Here is a 20,718-nt window from a genome sequence, read left to right on the forward strand (position 1 = left end):
CGCTAGGGGGCGCTGTGACGGGTCGCATCGCCGCCTGGTGTGGAGACGGCAACGGCCAGGATGGCCAGAGGCTTCAGCGGGATGTTAACCCAGCCAACACCTCGAGCACCTCATTTACTCCATGCTGCCTATATTTATTACAGATAGTAAACACAAAGTATGCTGCAGATGCTGTGGTCCGTTCAACACATACAAACAAGCTGGATGAACTCAGCAAGTCGGGCAGCATCCTTTGAAAGTAGCAGTAACGAGTCCTGACGAAGGGTCTCGGCCCGAAACGTTGACTGCTACTTTCAACGGATGCTGCCCGACCTGCTGAGTTCATCCAGCTTGTTTGTATATGTTAACTCAGTCAGACCCGTCATGGACACTGCCGATCCCACCGTCTCACAGATGAAACGGGTGTTTATCAGAATCGCAAGAGGAACTCTCCCTGGATAATTTGCATTTAGTGCATTCAAACTTCCCAGAGTTGATCTTGTACACGACATCAGAGACAAGTTTCCTATCAAAAAGAATTAAGCAATCTCAAGAGAAGCAAAATAGGTCCAGTGGACAATTCCAAGAGTATTATCGAATTACTCCCAATACTCCGCTCTCTCTCCACTCATCTCACTGCACCGCGAACTCCCCGCAGCCCCATGTCAATCTTCAAACTACTCCAACTGCTCCGCTCTCTCTCCACGTCCACATGTCAGACTCCAGACTAGTCTCACTACACCTTTAGGGGATCCAGCAGGGGACCGAGACGGGTGGTGGCGATGGGCGAAAGGAGATAACGGAGAACGGGATTTGTGCAGAAAGGGAGTGTGTCACGAAGACGAGACAGCTTGTAAAGGAGGGACGGTGACGGGGATGGAGTGGTGCAAAGGAGGGACCGTTTGTCGGAGACAGTGAGTAGGGCAGGAGAGCGAGGGTAGACGGAGATAGGAATGAGTCTTTGTGAGGGAGGGGATTATGCATCCTGGGGGGAATGCGTGCCTGCTACGGTGAATAGCGTGACGATGTGTCGGAGTCACGATAAGGGGCGCGTTTATTCCCCGTTGAGGGCTTTGTCGGTGTCACGGTGAGGGGTGTGTCTGTGTAGTAGTGAGGGTTGTGTGACTTGTTCACTACCTATGTCGAGAGGTCGTTCCCTGAGTTTCTCAATGCAGCGTCATGTTCCTTCATCTACATTGAAATCCCTCTCTGCGTCAACATCTCGCATTATTCTTATGAAACAGCGCTCGGGATCTAACTTAGCAGATAAATCCTTGTCCGAAAACAACCTGGCCGAACCCGCACTTGCCAGATCATTCCTGACGCCAAAAAAAAATGTTTGGCCTTCTTTCAATTTGGAAACTAATCCCGAGGTCATAAATATCCTTTTCCATAAGGACTTTAAATCTGATGGAATTATCATCACTAAACGCAAACTGGTCCCCTGCAACAATTTCTGTCCCCTGCCTTGTCCCATTCCGTTGGAGCAGTTCCAGTATTGAGAAACTGCCCCATTAGTTCTTTCACGGTATGGGGCTGACTGTTAATACCTGTTAAAATTACCCAATATCACAACCTGTTGTTTCTCTACAGATCTGTTCCTCTGAATCCCCGGGACAAATAGGTGATTGAAAATATGTCCCCATGATCGCGTTATACCTTTCTTATTCCTCAGTTCCTCCCAAAAACCTCTTTGACGAGTTCTTCAATCTGTCCTGGCTGAGCGGCAGTGTAATATTTTCTCTGGCTGTGAAGCCGCCCTTCACCTTTGATTTATTTGCTCATTAGCACGTCTAAAAGAACCGAATCCCGGAATATTAAGCTAACGGTCCCGCCTCTCTTGCAACCAAATCTCACTATTGGCTACAGTCTCATACTTCTAGACGTTGGCCCCTGCCCTGAGTTCATCTGTCTTTCGTACAATACTTACTGCATTGAAACGTACACAGCTCAGAACATGGGTCCCAGCTGGATCAACCTTTTACTTCCTGATTTTGTCTGAGGTCTTAACTACATCTGTTCCAACACGCTTTCTTCTATCTGTGATGGCATTACGGTTTTCAACCCCTTGTAACTCTAGTTTTATGACCTCTGTTACGCCAGAAAATCCCGCTGAGATATTATTTCAACTCAAGTTTTTGTGTAAACTGTGAGAACCGTTCGCTGGCAGAGGAAGTGAAGGAGCTGCGCACGGTAGGGCGGTGTGGCGTGGCCTCCAGGCAGGAGTCTGTGCTGCCCCCCACTGTTCGCTCGGCAGAAGACAGGCTCTGTTGTGGGCGACTGCAGATTCAGTGGTATTCAGTTGAACCAAGGCCTCAAACTGTGTTGGTATATTTCTATTTATTCGTACTGTTTGTGCTTTGTTCCGAGTTTCAATGCTGACAATGTGTTTTGCACCTTGTTTGTGGAGTAACGCTGTCACCTTTGACTGTATGCATGGATGTTCATGTGTCGTCCTGACCTGTGAGACATATCTCGACTTGATCATTTTAACCTGTCGCTCCCGACCAGAAGCATACAAACTGGAATACCTGTTATTGAGCCGCATGGCCACAGGGGGACGCTGTACTGGGCTGGAAGTTTTACCCCTTTGAATCTGCGGACTGTCACCCAGTTTCCTGCGAACTGAACATTCGGTCTATTTTCCTCCCAATATGACCTGACAGAGAGTCATCGTATAACGACAAGATGATAAGAGGCATTGATCGTGTGGATAGACAGAGGCTTTTTCCCCAGAGATGAAATGGCTGACAAGAGGACACAGGTTTAAGGTGCAGGGGAGTAGGTACAGGGGAGATGTCAGGGGTAAGTTTTCTACTCAGAGAGAGGTGATTGTGTGGAATGGGCAGCCGGCAACGGTGGTGGAGGCGGATACAGTAGGGTCTTTTAAGAGACTTTTGGGTAGGTACATGGGGCTTAGAAAAATAAAGGGCTATTGGTAAGCTGGGTAATTTCTAAGGTAGGGACGTGTTCGGCACAACATTGTGGGCCGAAGGGCCTGCATTGTGCTGTAGGTTTTCTAAGTTCCAATGTTTCTATCTTTATTTTCTCTTGCTCAGGAACCCGCCTTGCTGATTGGTTGTTGTTCAAACAAACGCGTTGCACTTGTTTATAATGCACACATTTCCCGCTCCCGAACTCTGATTGTTGGCTGTCCCATGGGAAAATATGTAAGAGTCTCTGACACCGTCAGTCAGACCCTGAGCGAGACTCCTCCATCCCATCCCATCATACACCCCCGGAGTAAGACGCTGAGTGAAGCTCCCTCACCAACATTACATCACACAAGGACCGGGTCAGACAAGGAGTGAAGCTCCCTCTGCGCTGTCCCAAATTTTCTGAAAATGTGTGACGCTCCCACTCACAGTCGTATAACTTATTTCCGGAGTCAGCAATGAATGAAGCTCCCTCCCCACCGTCCCATCACTCACTCCCGGGGTCAGACACAGAGTGAGTCTCCCTCCGCGCCGTGACAAAACACACTCTCGGGATCAGACACTCTGTGAAGAAACTTCCACGCCGTCCCATCACACACTTTCAGGAGCAGACACTGAGTGCAGTTCCCTCCACACTGTCCCATGGCAGACCCCGTGGTCAAACACGTGATGCTCCCTCGACACTGTCCCATCACAGTTTTCTGGTACAGACACAGAGGGATGGTACACACCCTGTTCCCCATCCTTTCACACACTCACGATTCAGATATTGTTTAGTTCAACTGCAACTCACCTGCCAAAAAACCCGCATAATTTCATCACACACTACGCAAGTCAATACGAGAGCTAAACCCCCTCCGTCCTCCTCTCTCCCGTCTCAGCAATCCCCAGCACTCTGACATCCCAGTCGTCTGGAATTCTGTCCCGGATACTGTGAGTGCGCGTGACAGGATGTGGATTATTCAGCGCGCACGTTCTCCCAGATTTAATCACCGACTCCAACTCCCGGATTGGTGTCCGTCCCTCTGCAACGGGATGAGATACTCCCTCATCCGGAAACCACAGTCGGTAGCAACGTTACCGAACTACATGTTGTGCTGAGGAAGCAGCGGGGCTGCAGAAGCGCTCAGGTAGATTAAGACATTGGTAATAGACGTGGCAGATTGCCGGGAATCGTATGGGCATGCAATTAAAAAAAAATAAATAAAATCGAAGAATGGTTTCTAAACGGAGTGTTGTTTTTTTTTACCCAGGCAAACTGCTCATACTCCATACCTTAACAGAATGGTCTGGGTCAATTTTGAGCTGGCCCAAGAATCCCCTCATAACAAGTTCCTGCATAAAAGTTCGAAATACAGATCTATTTACAATGTACAAATAGCCTATCTGACATTAATAAACGGGTGAAGAATCCTTAATTAATTTTTCAGAGATCTAAAATCCATTTCAATAGATACGGGACAAATTCGACCCGGAGCAGCCTCAATGTACAAACATTTGTAGCACCTTTACAAAAGTATAAAACTTCAGGGTGTTTTAACTGTTGTCAAATGTCAAAACGGGTCAAACATGCCTGGCACAGTGTGTAAGGGTTAAAAAGAATCTGCGGTGCAGAGGGATTTGGGAGACTTCGTGCAGCTTTCCCAGAAGTTTAACCTGCAGCTTGAGGAAGCAAATGCGATGACAGCATTCATTTCGAGAGGACTGGGACGTTAAAGCTTTGACGTCATTCTCAGGTTTAATACGTCACTGTTGAGGTCACATTTGGAGTATTGTGAGCAAGTCTCGATCGCTTATCTCACAGGGGATGTGAGACGTTAGAGAGGGCTTACGGGAATTATAACGGGATTGGGATTCCTATTACTGGAGGATTATTTTACAGGTCTGGGAGACAGAACACCCACACACAGCGATTCAGGAACAGCTTCTTCCCCTGCGCCATCACATCTTTCAATGCATCAGCAAGAACTCGACATTTTTGCGGTGTTTATTAATATTTGTAATTTACATGAATTGTACATCTTTGCGCCGTACTGATGATTCAAAAGAACACATTTTGGGACTTAAAAGTTTCAGATAATAACTGAAATAGAGATTCTTGTGGAAAGCATCCGATAGGGTGGACAGGACAATTGCCCCGCTGGTCTTCACCAGTCACACTGAGTACAGGAGTCTGGAGATCATGGTGCCGTGGGACAAGACGTCGGTGAGGCCGCCCTGCTTTAGGAAAAATGTCAGTGAACTGGATATGTTGTACAGGGAGTTCTACGGGGATATTGCCGAAACGGAGCACTGAGTTGTGGTGGGAGGGAGGGAAGGTTGGGACTGGAGTGTAGTTATAACATTACAGAATTCCATAAACCCCAGAGGGGCACAGACGGAGGGAATGTGCACAGACTTTCACCCAGGGTTGGGTTGTCGAGAACCAGACGGCACAGGATTGAGGTGAGAGTGAGTGGAAAACAGAAAGAGAGAGAGGGAGATCTGGAAACGGCGGGTTTAGAGTGAACGAGGAGGGGAGGTACAGAGCGCCTGCGGGAGGGAATGGCAGAAACGTGTAAGAGGTGGGCAGAGGGAGCAGAGAAAGTGCGGGCGGAGAAAGGTCGGGTAAATAAGGGAGGCGAGGGCAGAGAGAAAGGAAGAGGGAGCGGGGAAGAGCGGGACAGGGAGGAATGGCGAGAACGAAGAGGACAATGTCGGTGTCTGGTGGGGAGAATATGATGGCGACAAGAGGAGCAGATGCAGTAGGAGGAAGGGACATTGATGGTGAGGAGGGAATTTGAAAGGATTTAGGAGTGAGAGTGAAGGAGAGAGAAGGAGGAGAAAATGGAGGTAGTCACTTGATTCATGTCGACTGTTGGCAGAGATCCTGGATCTTTTCAGGAATATCCGGGAACAAAAGTGCCGACTTTTCGCAGATGAAACGGTGAACACGATCGCAAGGGAGACCTCTTCCGTACGGCTCGCAGTACATGCAGACGGACTGACCCGGGGACACTTTGAGCAGGAGGCCCAAGCTCACATTCCTGTCCAAGAGAGTTAAACAATTTCAACAGAGACAAAACAGCTCCAGCAGAGAACCCGAGTCGAGAGACCGTCCCCAAGCAAATCGCATGAATTAGCTCTCTCCTAACAGACTGTGTCAGTCCCCAAACTCATCCCACTGAACCACGCTCTCCCCAGCGCCCCGTGCCAGTACACAGACAAATACCCAGTTCCAATGTCTCCCGACAGCCCTTTGTTCCCCAATCTAATCCCACCGAACCGCTTCCTCACACCAGTCCTCCGTCAGTCCCCATACGAATCGAACGGGTCCACCCGCTTCTCTCCATTCTGATCTGAGTCCCCGAACAAACCGCACTATCCCACCGTCTCTCCACAGACCTATGTCTGTCCCGAAATGAATCCCACTGTTCCACTCTGTGCCAGACCCAGATTAATCCCGTTGCCCCTCCCTCTACCAAGAGATTCCTATCTGTCTCCAAACATAACCCACAACACCGCGCTCTCCCCTCAGCCTCTGGTCCACCTCGGGCTTATAACACTGGCTCCCTCTCTCCCACATCCTTGCGTCAGTTCGCAAACTAATCCCGTTAACCCATTATCTGCCACTGTCCTGTATCGGTCTCCAAACTAATCCAGTTTTCCTTCTCCCGCCCCTCAGATCTATGTCACTCACTAAACTAATCACAGTGTTGCTCCCTCTCCTCACAGCCCGGCGAATATCTCCAAAATAACCCCACTGCACCGCGCTCTCTTCAGCCACATGCGTCGGTACCAGAATAATTCCTGTGTACTGATCTTTCACTGCAGCACTTTCCAGATTCCAAAATATATCCATTGTCCTGTCCTTCCCCGAAAGACACTTGTCGGCCCCCAAATGTTCCCTTTTTGTGCCATCCCACCCCATTGAATCACACAACCCTATACCTACGTCAGCCTACAAACAAATCCCATAACCACTCCCTGTTCCCACAAAACCGCTTCATTCAGTAAACAAACCCCATCCCGCACCCCAGAGAGCAGTCCAAATCTCACCTAAGTTCGCATTTTCCAATCCAGAATGCACGCTGTAGATACAAAACTCTGTGCGATACAAAGTTCTGGGAAAATAAATTTATTTCATTAATGCCAAAATTTGAAAATTATCTACGTAGCTTCTCTCTGTTGATTACAACAGGAATCTGTAATGGTTGGTTCACTCTGTGTATGACCCCAGGTCTGTGTGATGGGATGGTGTGGACGGAGCTTCACTCTGTGTCTGAACTTGGAAGTGTGTGATGGACAGGTGTGAAGGGAGATTCGCTCTGTGCCTGACCCCGTGAGTGTGGGCTCGGAGTGTATGGTGGGTGTTCCTTCTGTGCTTGATTCCGGGAGTGTGTGATGGGACGGTGTGGAGGGAGATTCACTCTGTATCTGACTCCGCTGGTGTGTGATGATTCCTGTGTTACAGTGGGACCTTCTCGTGCTGTGGCACATACCGCTTCATCCCTTGTATTGACTTCCAGCAGCCTTGAATCACGGTTTGAACATTCTTGAATCGCTTGGCGGAAAGATGTTTCAAACTTGGATGCGTAATAACACCGATCTCCATTTGTGACCCAGTCCTCGGAACACGTTTGCTCTGGAAATCAGGAACAAGGAACGGTGACACACAGAGTAAATTTCATTCCATGCGGTCCCATCACGCACACCTGAGGTCAGGCACAGAGTGAATCTCCACCAACACCGTACTATCGCACGATTTACAAGGATCAGGCGTAGTGGAGTTCCCTCCAAACCATCCATCACGCACTTCCGGTGTCAAGACACAGAGTGAATATCGTACCACACTGTCTTATCGCACACGCCAGGGGAGAGACACAGAATCTCCAGTCAGGCACCGATTGTGGCTACCTCGACCCCACCGCTGAAACACTCACAAACTGATGCTCCCTCCACACCGTCCCATCACACACTCGGTGAGTCAGAAACAGAGCGATGCTTCCTCCACACCGTCCCAGCACACACCCCTAGATCAAACACGGAGTGAAGCGCACTCCTCTGCGCCTCGTCACGCAGCCTCTGGGTCGGACACAGAGTGAAGTACACTCCACACTTTCCCATATCACACCCTCGGGGTCAGACACAGAGTGAAGCTCGCTCCGCACCGTCCTATCACACACCACTGATATCTGACACAGAGCGGAACTCCATACAGGCACGCGTCAACGTTCCCGATTTCACACACACACACACACGACACCCCTCCCCACCCCATTTAGGAGCACTCACCCATCTCACCCATCCGCCATAGACACAGATTTAAGTTCCCTGCACACCGCCCGATCAGGCACTCACACGGTTAGAAATAGATTGACTGTCTTTCTCCACGGACACATCACAGACTCCCGGGGTCAGACGTGAAGTGAGGCTCCCACCACACTGGCTTTCATACACTCCCGGGGTCAGACGTGAAGTGAGGCTCCCACCACACTGCCTTTCATTCGGACCCGGGGACAGACGGGGAGTGAGGCTCCCACCACACTGCCTTTCATACACTCCCGGGGTCAGACGTGAAGTGAGTCTCCCACCACACTGCCTTTCATACACTCCCGGGGTCAGACGTGAAGTGAGGCTCCCTCCACACTGCCTTTCATTCACACCCGGGGTCAGACGTGAAGTGAGGCTCCCTCCACACTGTCTTTCATACACTCCCGGGGTCAGACGTGAAGTGAGGCTCCCACCACACTGGCTTTCATACACTCCCGGGGTCAGACGTGAAGTGAGGCTCCCACCACACTGCCTTTCATTCGGACCCGGGGACAGACGGGGAGTGAGGCTCCCACCACACTGCCTTTCATACACTCCCGGGGTCAGACGTGAAGTGAGTCTCCCACCACACTGCCTTTCATACACTCCCGGGGTCAGACGTGAAGTGAGGCTCCCTCCACACTGCCTTTCATTCACACCCGGGGTCAGACGTGAAGTGAGGCTCCCTCCACACTGTCTTTCATACACTCCCGGGGTCAGACGTGAAGTGAGGCTCCCACCACACTGCCTTTCATACACCCCCCGGGGTCAGACGTGAAGTGAGGCTCCCACCACACTGCCTTTCATACACTCCCGGGGTCAGACGTGAAGTGAGGCTCCCTCCACACTGCCTTTCATACACTCCCGGGGTCAGACGTGGAGGCTCCCTCCACACTGCCTTTCATACCCTCCCGGGGTCAGACGTGAAGTGAGGCTCCCTCCACACTGTCTTTCATACATCCCCCGGGGTCAGACGTGAAGTGAGGCTCCCACCACACTGCCTTTCATACACTCCCGGGGTCAGACGTGAAGTGAGGCTCCCTCCACACTGCCTTTCATTCACACCCGGGGTCAGACGTGAAGTGAGGCTCCCGTCCACACTGACACAACACAAACTTTAGGAGTCACACACTGAGTTTAGCTCCTTCTAAAAAGCCACATCACGCAGGCCCAGAATGTATCCCTTTCTCCATGGCCTCATCATTCATTCCAGCAGTCAGACGTGTAGTGAACATCCCTGCACACCGCCCTGTCACATTCTTCCGGGGTCAGATTTTGGGTGTTACTCCTTACACACCGTCTCATCACACACTCTCGGGGTCGGACACAGAGTAAATCTCGCTCCTTACCGCCCCTCACACACTCCCGGGGTCAAACACATAGTGAATCACCCTCCACACCGTCTCATCACACACTCCCGGGGTCAGACACAGAGTGAATCTCTCTCCACACCGTCCCATTCCACACTCACGGGTCCGACACAGAGTGAATCTCCTTCCACACCGTCCCATCACACACTCCCGGGGTCAACCGACAAAATTTATTTCCCTCCAGAGTCCAATCACACACAGCTTGCCAGACACGATGTGAATCTCTCTCTCTCCACTGCCCCATCACACACTTCAGTGGTAAGACATAGAAAGAAATTCCCTCTTCACACACGGCATATGTCAGAGGGAGAGTGATTCTCCCTCTACAGCCTCCAAACACACCTCAGAGCAGACTGTCAGACACAGAGGGAAGCTGCCACCACACGGTCTCATCACACACTCCCGAGTCTAACACGAGTCCCCCTCCTTACGTCCCATCGCACTCTCTGGCGAGTCGCAGAATGAAGCTCTCTCTGTACCGTCACACAACACCTCCTTGTGTTCACACACAAAGTGAAGTTCACTCACGGGGTCAGACTCCCTCCAAAACATCCAATCACAGATTTCGGTGTCACATAAATGAAGGTTCCTTTGCACCGTCCCATCACAAACTCTTTGAGTCAGACACAGACGCTCTCTCTCCCTACGATCCCATTACCCACTTTAGGAGTCGGATACAGAGTGAATCTCTCTCTGCACCGTCGCAGCACTCACTCCCGGATTCAGTCACAGAGTGAAGCCCCCTCTGTACCGTCCCGTCACACAGAGTGAAACTCTCTGTGCTCGGTCCCATGACACACTTCAGAGTTCAGTCATGGGGTGAATCTCTCTGGGCACTTCCCATCACACAATCCCGCTGTCAGATACAGAGTGTAGCTGGATCCATTCTGTCCCATCAGACATTCCCGAAGTGAGACATAGTGTGAAGCAGCAATGTTACGTCTCACAATCCCATGTTCAAAAACAGAGTAAATCCACCTCCACAACGTCCCATTACACTCTCCTATATTCAGTGACAGTGGGGAAACTCCCTCCACGCAGTCCCATAATTCTCGCCGGGTCAAACATAGAGTGAATCATTTTCCATACCATCTCTTAACACAATCCCGATGTCAAGCACAGAGTGACTCTTCCTCTCTCCATGCCTGCCCCGTGATGAGGAGTGGGTGAAAGAGGGGGATGATGTCTCACCTCTTCTGCTGGTCAACAATTCACAGATTTGAGCCTTGGTTTCGTTGACAGATCTGTACTTCGTTTCCATCTCAGTGAACTGGTGACGGAGATCGCTGTGCATTCGCTTAAGATCGGACAGATTAGACTTTCGGTGACATGTTTCGTAAGAATGACGAATCTGTGATACTGAGAGAGATGGTGAAGGAAGTTTAAAGTTTACAGTGACACGTGAGTCGGCGTCACGCTACCGAACGGGTCACAGAGAGTGTTGTGTCAGTGTCACGGTGAAGCGTGTCACAGTGCAGGATGTGCTGCTGGCACAGTGAGAGGCGTCGGCGCCACCTTGAGGGGCGTGTCTGTGTCACGCTGAGGGGTTATCAATGTTCCGGTGAAGGTTTTGTTGTTGTTACCATGGGGGTCTGCGTCAATATCGTGCGAGGAATTTCCGAGTTGCTGAGAGGAACGCGTCCGTGTCACTGTGATAGGAGATTATGTGCCCGGGCGGGAGGTGTGCCGGGTCACAATGAAGTGCATCTCGATGTCAAGGCGAGGAAAATGTCAAGGTGAGTGGTCTTGTGTTGTCACCGTGGGTGGAGTATTTGTGTCACGGTGTGGCATGTGTTGATCTCACCGGGAGGCGTATGTCTGTGTCACGGTGAGGGATACGTCCTGGCCACGGTCTGTGTGAGAGGGTCACACTGAGGTGCGTGATGGTGTCACAGAGAGTACTATGGCGGTGTCATTGTGAATTTAGGTGTTGGTATCACGTTCAGGGGTTTGCCTGTGTCACGGTGAGGGATACGTCCTGGCCACGGTCTGTGTGAGAGGGTCACGCTGAGGATTGTGATGGTGTCACAGAGAGTACTATGGCGGTGTCGTTGTGAATTTAGGTGATGGTATCACGTTCAGGGGTTTGCCTGTGTCAAGGTGAGGTGCGGGTAATTGCCTCAGTGAGCCGTGCATTTGTGTAATGTTGAGGGGTGATACCGTCACTGAATGGGGTGTTGCAGTGACCTCTGAGTCTTTATCACGGTGAGGGGCGAGGCTGATCACTTTGAGGAGCGTTAACTTGTCACGGTGTACGGTACATCAGAGTCACGGAGAAGGTCGTGTCAGTGTTGCGGATAGGAGTGTATCTGTGTCTCGTTGAATGTCGTTACCGTGCTACGGTAACAGCATTGTTGATGTTATGGTGCATGGCGTGTCGTTGTCAGTTCGAGTCATAATTGTGTTGCTGTAAAGGCCGTGTTTTTATCATGGTTACTGTGTGCCGGCTTATGGAACATAGAACATAGAATAATGCAGTACAATCCTTTCGGTCCACAATGTTTTGTCCACGCTTAAACCAAGCGGCCCATATAAACCCCTATTTCAAGTTCCTCCATGTACCTGGCTAGCAGTCTCTTAAATTAAACTAGTCCATCTGCTTCCACCACTGACACAGGCAGTGCATTCCATAAGCCAATAACTCTCTGAGTAAAAACAAAAACTTGCTCTGATACCCCCTTGAACTTCCCACCCCTTACCTTAAAGCCATGTCTTCTTGTGTTCAGCAGTGGTGCCCTGGGGAAGAGGTGCTGGCTGCCCACTCTATCTATTACTCTTAAGATCTTGTATGCCTCTATCAGGTCTCATCCCATCTAACTCGTTTATTCTCTGTTCATAATGCATTCTCTCTAAACCAGGCAGCATTCTGGTTAAGCTCATCTGTACCCTTTACAATGCTTCCACATACTTCCTCTAGTGAGGGGACCTGAACTGGACACAGTACTCCAAGTGTGGCCTAACCGGAGTCTTATAGAGCTGCATCATTACCTTGCAACTCTTAAACTCTATCTCTCGACTTATGAAAGCTAACAGTCGATAAGCTTTCTTAACTACCCTATCTACCTGTGAGGCAACTTTCAGGGATCTGTAGACATATACCCGCAGATCCCTCGGCTCCTCCACAGTACCAGTTATCCTGCCATTTACATTGTACTCTGCCTTAGAGTATGTCTTTCCAATGTGTACCACCTCACATTTCTCCGAGAGGAACTGCATCTTCCGCTTCGCAGCCCACTTCTGCGTCATGTCAATGTCTCTCTGCAATCTTTGACAATCGTCCACACGATCCCCAACATCACAAACCTTCGTGTCGTTTGAAAACTTGCCAACACAGACTTCTACCCCAACATTCAGGTCGTTAATAAAATTCACGAAAGGTAGGGGTTCCAGAATCGATTCTGTGGGAAACCACTAGTAACAGCCCTCTAATCCGAATGTACTCCCTCCATAAACACCCTCAGTTTTCTGCAGGAAAGCGAATACTGAATCCACTTGGCCAAACTTCCCTGGAGCCCATGCCTTCTGTCTTTCTGAATAAGTCTACAGTGTGGTACCTATACAAATGTAGGTTCCGGGAAGTTTTGTTTCGTTAGTTTAGAGTAGAGAGAATGCCAGGAAGGATGCAGGAATGCTCTTCTTGCAGGATGTGGGAAGTCAGGGAGACCTCCGCTGTCCCTGACAGCGACACCTGCAGGAAGTGCATCCAGCTGCAGCTCCTAACAATCCGCGTTTGGGAACTGGAGAAGGAGCTGGATGACCTCCGGATCATTCCCGAGAATGAAGAGTTTATAGATAGTAGTGTCAGGGGGGTAGTTACTGCAAAGAAGCAGGGCACCGGTAATTGGGTTAACGTCAGGCGAGGGAAGGGGCAAAGGGCAGACAGAGCAGAGATCCCCTGAGGCCATTCCCCTCAACAACATGTATCCAGATTTGGATACTGTTGGGAGGGATGACTTCCCTGGGACAAGCTGCGGCTGCCGCATCTCGGGCACCGAGTCTGGATCTGCAGTGCAGAAGGGAGCGGGGCTGATGAGGAGAGCAGTAGTGATATGACACTCTATATCAGAGGTACAGACAGGAGGTTCTGCAGTCGTGACAGAGTCTCCCGGATGGTTTGTTGCCTCCCGTGTGCCAGGGTCAGTGATGTCTCTGATCTTGTGCACAACATTCTGAAGTGGGAGGGTGAGCAGCCAGATGTCATGGTTCTCGTCGGTACAAATGACGTAGGAAGAAAGAGTGAGGAGGTCCTGAAGAGTGAGTATGGAGAGTCCGGTAGGAAGTTAAAAAGCAGGACCTCGAGAGTAGCGATCTCAAGATTGCTTCCTGTGCCACGTGCCAGTGAGGGTAAGTGTAGGATGATTTGGAGGATGAACACTTGGTTGAGGAACTGGTATAGGGGGCACGGTTTCAGATTTTTGGATCTTTGGGACCTCCTCTGGGCAGGTGGTACCTGTCCAAGAGAGACGGGTTACCCTTGAACTATAGGGGTCCCATATCCTTGCAGGGAGGTTTGCTAGTGCAATTGCGGATGGTTTAAATTATATTTGCAGGGGGATGGAAACCAGAGTGCCAGAGCAGATAGTGTAGCGGGGGTGAAAATATATGATGTTAAAAGTTCATGCAAAGTCAGAAATAGAAGAGCTGTGTGTGGTGGTTATAATCTTCTGCGGTGTGCCTATTTAAAAACGAGGAGAATTTTGAGGAAGGAAGACGACCTGAGGTCGTGGATTAACAAATGAAATTATGACTTTATAACCATTACTGAAACTTGTCTATAGGAGGGGCAGGACAAGCTGCTTCATGTTCCAGGGATATGAATCTTCAGAGTTGATAAAGACAAAGGGATGAAGGGGGTGTGTTGGAATTGCTAGGCAAGGAAAACTTTACAGTAGTGCTCAGGCAGGATAGATTAGAGTGCTTGTCTACCGAGGTCCTCTGGGTGGAACTGAGAAACAGGAATGGGATTGCATTTCAGAATGCGCAATCGTCAGCGAGAATTGAAGCTGCAAAACTACAGAGAGATAGCAGACAACTTCAGGGAACATAATGTTATGATAGTAAGAGATTTTAATTTTCCACACATTGTTGCGGCTCCCGTACTGCGGGTCAGAGTTTGTAAAATGTGTTCAGGAAAGTTTTCTAAATCAATATATATAGGTACCAACTAGATAGGATGCAATAGTTCATCTCCTAATAGGAAACGAGTTAGGACAAGTGACGGGAGTGTGTGTAGGGGAACATTTTCAGTCCAGTGATCATAACACCATTATTTTCAACTTGGCCATGGATAAAGATAGATCAAGTCTCCGGTTGAGGTACTGAACTGGAAAAAGGGGAAATTTGAATAAATGAGAAAGGATTGGAAAAACGTGGATTGGAATTCTGATAAAGAAGAAGAGAGAGATGTATGAAAGTTTTGGCAACAAGGAGCAAATAAGGTGCTTGAGGAGTATAAAACCGAGGGATAAAACTTGTCGGCTTGAAGAACAAAACATTTGGTGATGTATGGAACCAAAATAAATGGTGGAGATTTTAATTGTTTAGTTTTAGCATCTGTATTTACTAAAGAATTGCAAGGAGCCTCTGGAAATAAGGCAAACGAGTAGTGAGGACTCGGAACCTCAACAGTTAAAGAGGAATATGGGATTGCTGTCTTGAAGCAAATCAGAGTGGATAAATTCCCATGACCAGACAGAATATTCCCTTGGACCTTGAAGAAGATTAGTGTTGAAATTTTTGGGGCCCTGGTAGATATATTGAAAATGTTGTTATACACGGGTGAGGTGCCGGAGGACTGGAGGGTAGCTCATGTTGTTCCGTTGTTTAAAAAAGCTGTAAATGTAATCCGGGATATTATAGGCCTGTATGTTTGACGTCAGTAGTAGGTAACTTATTGGAAGGTGTACTAAGAGGCATGATCGACAGACAAGGACTTATTAGGCAGAGTCAAAATGGCTTTGTGCGTGGTAAGTCATGTTCAACCAATCTATTAATGTTTTTCGAGGAGGTTATCAGGAAAGCAAATGAAGGGAAGGCAGTAGATGTTGAATACATGTACTTCAGTAAGGCCTTTGACATGGTCCCGCAAGGGAGGATAGTTAGGAAGATTCAGTTTCTAGGTATACATGGTGATGTAGTAAATTAGATTGGACATTTGGTCAATGGGAGAAGACAGGGAGTGGTAGTGGAGGATTGCTTCGCTGAGTTGCTCTGAGAGGATCGCTTCTGTGACTAGTGGTGTGCCACAACAATCAGTGCTGGCTCCATTGTAATTTGTCATCTATATCAATGATCTGGATGATACTGTGGTGAATTGGATCAGCAAATGTACTGATGATACAAAGATTGGAGGTGTAGTGAACAGTGAGGAAGATTTTGAAAGCATGCAGAGGGAATTGGACCAGCTGGAAAAGTGGGATGACAAATGGAAAATGGAGTCTAATGCAGACAAGTGTGAGATATTGTACTTTGGAAGGAAAAACCAAGGTAGAACATACAAGGTAAATGGTAGGACCCTGAGGATTGCAGTAGATCAGAGGAATCTGTGAATACAGATACATAATTTTCTACAAGTGGCGTCACAGGTAGATAGGATCCTAAACAGAGCTTTCGGCACATTGACCTTTATAAATCAAGTTATTGAGTATAAGAGTTGGAATGTTATTACGAGGTTTTATAAGACATTGATGAGGACGAATTTGGGTGTTCCGTTTAGTTTTGGTCACCTACTTACAGGAAGGATATTAATAAGGTTGGAAGAGTGCAGAGAAGGTTTACAATGATGTTGCCGGGACTTGAGAAACTGAGTTACAGAGGAAGGCTAAATAGGTTCGGACTTTATTCCACGGAGCGTGAAGAATGAGGGGAAATTTGATAGAGGTGTATAAAATTACGTTGAGTATAGATAGAGTGAATGCAAGCAGGTTTTTTTTCAACTGAGTTTAAGGTATAAAAAGGAAACGGCGGACATGGGTTAAGGGTGAAGGGCGAAAAGTATAAAGGGCACATTAGTGGGGTATTCTTCACACGGAGAGTAGTGGGAGTGTGGAATCTGCCGCCTTTTGAACTGGTGAATGCAGGATTACTTCTATCATTTAAGAAAAGCTTGGACCGGTACATGGATGAGAAGGGTATGCAGGGATATGGTCTTAGCTGCAGGTCAGTGGGACGAGGCTGTAAAAATGGGTCAGAACAGCCAAGAAGTGCCAAAAAGCCTGTTTCTGTGCTGTAATGTTCTATAGTTGGCAGATGTGTGTAGGTATCACATTGAGCTCTGTGCTGATGGGGGTAGTGTAGGGGTCACGGTGAGGGATGTATCGTAGTCATTATAAGTGGCCCGTCACTACCATAGTGATTGGTGTGTTGATAGCACAGTAAAGGGTGTTTCTGGGACATTTTGGGAATGTGCCGATTTTAAAGTGGCAATTTTTATTCTTTGCGGTTTGGTCGTTGCGACCGGAGTGAAACTCACCATGAATCCTCCAGCAGATACCCGTGATAATGAGGGCCGCTGTTAAAACGCAGATTAGCCAAATGCTTGAGTCTGATCCGTCTCTCCGTGCGGGTCGTTCACTTCCCATGTCGTCTGTGGAAAAAAAAAGTCGTTTCGTGTCTTTGTTAATCGTCGTTTTCCCTAATCTAATCTACCCCTGCTCTTCCCACTCTGCGAGTTCAAATCAGCCCCCGCCCTCCTGAAAAGCAATGAACGGAAATGACAGAAAAGAACAGGCCCAACCCGACGCAATGTCCATCTCCCTACAATCCCTGTACACGCTCCTGCCTGTCACCGCCTGTCTCAGACCGTCTGTCTGATCTCCCTGTATCTCTCATAATGATATAGACCTGTATCTTCTCCCACCTCAGACTCCGCCGCTCTAGAGTAGTACACCGTCTGTCTGGTCTCCCTGTATCTCTCATAATGATATAGACCTGTATCTCCACCCACCTCAGTCCCCGCCCCTCTAGACTAATGTACAGTCTGTCTGGAGTCCCTGTATCTCTCATAATGATATAGACCTGTATCTCCTCCCTCCTCAGTCTCCGCCGCTCTAGAATAATACACCGTCTGTCTGGTCTCCCTGTATCTCTCATTATGATATAGACCTGTATCTCCACCCACCTCAGTCCCCACCGCTCTAGACTAATATACCGTCTGACTGGTCTCCCTGTGTCTCTCATAATGAGATAGACCTGTATGTCTCTCAGCCTCAGTCTCCGCCTCTCTAGAGGAATGCACAGACGGTCTGGTCTCTCTGGTGACAGGTTATACTGTCTGTTCCAGGCAGCGTGAAGTTCCTGTGAAGTTCTTCCGCATTCTCTCAGAAGACCCCCACACTCTTCCCGTTTCGAGGCGACAAGAAAATAATTTGTGGACTCGGAAACTGCAGTCTCTGTCGCAATTCCCGTCGCTCGTTTCCTCGCCTCTCCTCTCCGTTCACAATGTGTGTATCCCAGCAGAGTACACCCAAGAGGCTCTCTCCGTCAGCCCTTCCCACCAGTGACGGTCTTGGCCTTTCCCTTGGGCACTGAGGTTAAATGGCGCTTGGCCTTCAAATTACCAGCTATACCTCTGCAAGAAAATAGCCTCTCCCAATCCACATTGCCCAGGAATTTGGCCATAAGAATATTCTGCCCTGGCTGCTTAACCCCTTTCAGCTTCTTGACTATCACGCTGTTTCCTCTGTCCTACACGGTGGGTCTAACTGCTTCCAATATGCCCTCCTTATCACCCCCTCAGCTTCCCGAATGAACCTGAGTTCATCCAGTTCCAGTTCCAGCTTCTTAACCCCGAGTGGAAGAAGCTGCATCCGGATTCACATCTGACAGATGAAGTCGTCAGAGACACTGGAGGTCTCTCTGCCGTCCCACGTCGTGCAAGAGGAGCATTCAACGCTCCAGCCAGCCATTGCCTACTAGTCTAACTGTGCAATTCTGAAGATGCAAACAATAAATGAAACGAAAACAAATTTCTCAACAGTTTCGTGCGTTCTCTCACTCAACTCTTTCCCCCTTCAAACACCAAAACGGTAAATAATAGCCACGATGACACTGCTCACTCCAACAGCGTCCTCTCCGCTTGCAGCAGCCATATATTTTATTTGCACTTGCTAATGAATCCCAGACCCAGAGTGGTTGCTGTTTAAACGCTGATACTTCCGTGAATCGCAGCAATTTAATGGCCACTCGCCGACTCGTGTGACTGACATTTACCTGACTCCTTCTCTTTGCTTGGAGACAAGGAAATCACCTGTCTCTCGCACTCAGACAAGGGAGGGGGAGGGGTCTCACTCCATGTCATCCAATCACACATTTCCCTTGTGAATCTCCTTCCACATTTTCCCATGACACGCTTCCGGGTACAGACACAGAGAGAAGCTCCTTCTTTCCTGTCCCGAACACTCACCCGGGGTCAGGGAAGAACTGAAGCTCACTACAGGCAGCCCCATCACACACATCTGGAGTTAGACACTGAATGAATCTCTACCCACAAAGTCGTATCATGCACTGTCAGATGTCAACCACTGGGGGGTGCTCCAACCACACCTTCTCAACACAGGCTGTTGGGTTCAGTTATTTTGTGAAGTCGATAACTTTCCCCCTGCTCCAAGGATGGGGTGTGGAGAACAGAGGCCGAAGTGAGTGCAGAGCGCTTTGCAGGAAGGGGTGGTGAGATTACAGCCAGTGGAGTCTGTTGGGGTGAAACCTCATGATCGGCCTGACCACACAGAGCATTGGAGAGATTCAGAACCGGGAAATCGATATTCGGGGGGAAAGAGGGAGGTGTGACAAATTTCCCACTCCCTCATCACAGTTCCTTATGAACACATGAAGGGGCATAGCGGAGGTGTGGGATGACGGAAAGAGGCCGAGTGTAGGAGATATGGAGGTGTGTAACGCAGACGAGCAAGGCTATGGGAATGGGAATACTCACGAGGATATAGAGGTTAGTTAGTGAGGAGACGGGAGTGGTACGGCTAATGGAGACCGTAAGGAGGGTGTTAATCATGATGCAGAGCGTGTCGGACCATCGGTGTCAGAATGAAGGTCGCGTCGGTTTCACGGCGAGGCTGTGTCTGTGTCGAGTGGGACGTTTGTCAGTCCCTTGGCACTCCACACCATTCACAGTGTGTGTACCCCAGACTTGTACACCAAAGTCCCTCTGTCCTTCAACATTTCTCACGATTCAGAGCATAGGTCATTCACTTGAATACTGAGATGAAACTGCGCTAGGGATCTAAATTACCAACTGCACCATCGCCAGAGGAAAAATAAACGTCCAAATCCACACTTTCCCGAACCATTCCGTTCCAAATTAAAATTGGTCTTGTTCCAATTTAGAATCCAAACCGGAGGACCGGACCTCTCCTTTTTCATAACTACCTTGAGGCAAATGGTATTTTGATTAATAGATTAAAGATGTTCCCCTGCATAAACCTCTAACACCTTTGCATTCCCAGCATTCTCAGAATTCTCAAGAGGGAGGTTGAGTAGCAGATGTTGTGGACCATGTAGGGAGCAATGAAGAGAGTAGGAAGGAGCACGATGTCCTGCAAAGAGAGTATCAGTAGTTTGGTGCAAAGTTGAAGGACAGGACCTCCAGGGTGACAATCTCAGTATTGCGAACCGTGCCACGTGCTAGTGAGGCTATAAATAGGAAGATAATGCAGCTACATACGTGGCTCAGGAGTTAGTGCAGGAGGGAGGGCTTCGTGTTTCTGGATAATTGGGCATGGTTCCTGGGAGAGGAGGGACCAGTTCAGACGGGACGGGTTGCACTGGAACTGGAGGGGGACTAATAGAATGATAGAACCACGGACCATTACAGCATGGAAATAGGCCTTCCGGCCCTTCTTCTCTGTGCCGAACCATTGTTTTTCTGCCTAGACCCACTAATCATCAACTGGGCTGTATCCCTCCATACACGTCTCATCTATATAGCTGTAAAAGTTTTTAATTAAATGTAAACGGTGAGCCCGCATTTACCACTTCATCTGGCAACTCATTCCACAGTCCCACTACTCTCTGTGTGAAGAAACCCCCTCAATTTTCCATTTAAACTTTCCTCCCTTCACCCTTAACCCATGTCTTCTGTTTTCATTTTCCCCTAGTATCAGTGGAAAAAGCCTGCTTGCATTCACTAT

General features: G+C 48.8%; 1 protein-coding gene across 1 annotated transcript; it reads right to left on the reverse strand.

The window, feature by feature from the left end:
• Window positions 1-5,760: 5,760 nt before the first annotated feature.
• LOC132388513 (C-type lectin domain family 9 member A-like) lies at window positions 5,761-12,823 on the reverse strand. The gene is made up of 5 exons (XM_059960886.1): window positions 12,706-12,823; window positions 10,769-10,936; window positions 7,397-7,539; window positions 6,954-7,018; window positions 5,761-5,941 (listed from the first exon to the last, which is right to left on the reverse strand). Exons 1-5 carry the CDS (start codon window positions 12,821-12,823, stop codon window positions 5,761-5,763), a joined length of 675 nt encoding a protein of 224 aa, XP_059816869.1.
• Between the last annotated feature and the right edge of the window lie 7,895 nt (window positions 12,824-20,718).

Source organism: Hypanus sabinus, unplaced genomic scaffold (assembly GCF_030144855.1).
Source record: "Hypanus sabinus isolate sHypSab1 unplaced genomic scaffold, sHypSab1.hap1 scaffold_338, whole genome shotgun sequence".
Lineage (NCBI taxonomy): Eukaryota > Metazoa > Chordata > Chondrichthyes > Myliobatiformes > Dasyatidae > Hypanus > Hypanus sabinus.

What these genes read in the sequence shown, in the direction of transcription:
- LOC132388513 (XM_059960886.1), bottom strand. Translation starts at nt 12,823, where the DNA reads ATGACGCAGAAGTGGGCTGCGAAGCGGAAGATGCAGTTCCTCTCGGAG. An exon ending in TGTAAATGGCAGGATAACTG is followed by an intron (nt 10,937 to 12,705) that starts GTACTGTGGAGG and finishes CATCTCTCTCAG; the next exon opens with TATCACAGATTCGTCATTCT. An exon ending in ATTGTTGACCAGCAGAAGAG is followed by an intron (nt 7,540 to 10,768) that starts GTGAGACATCAT and finishes CCTGATTTCCAG; the next exon opens with AGCAAACGTGTTCCGAGGAC.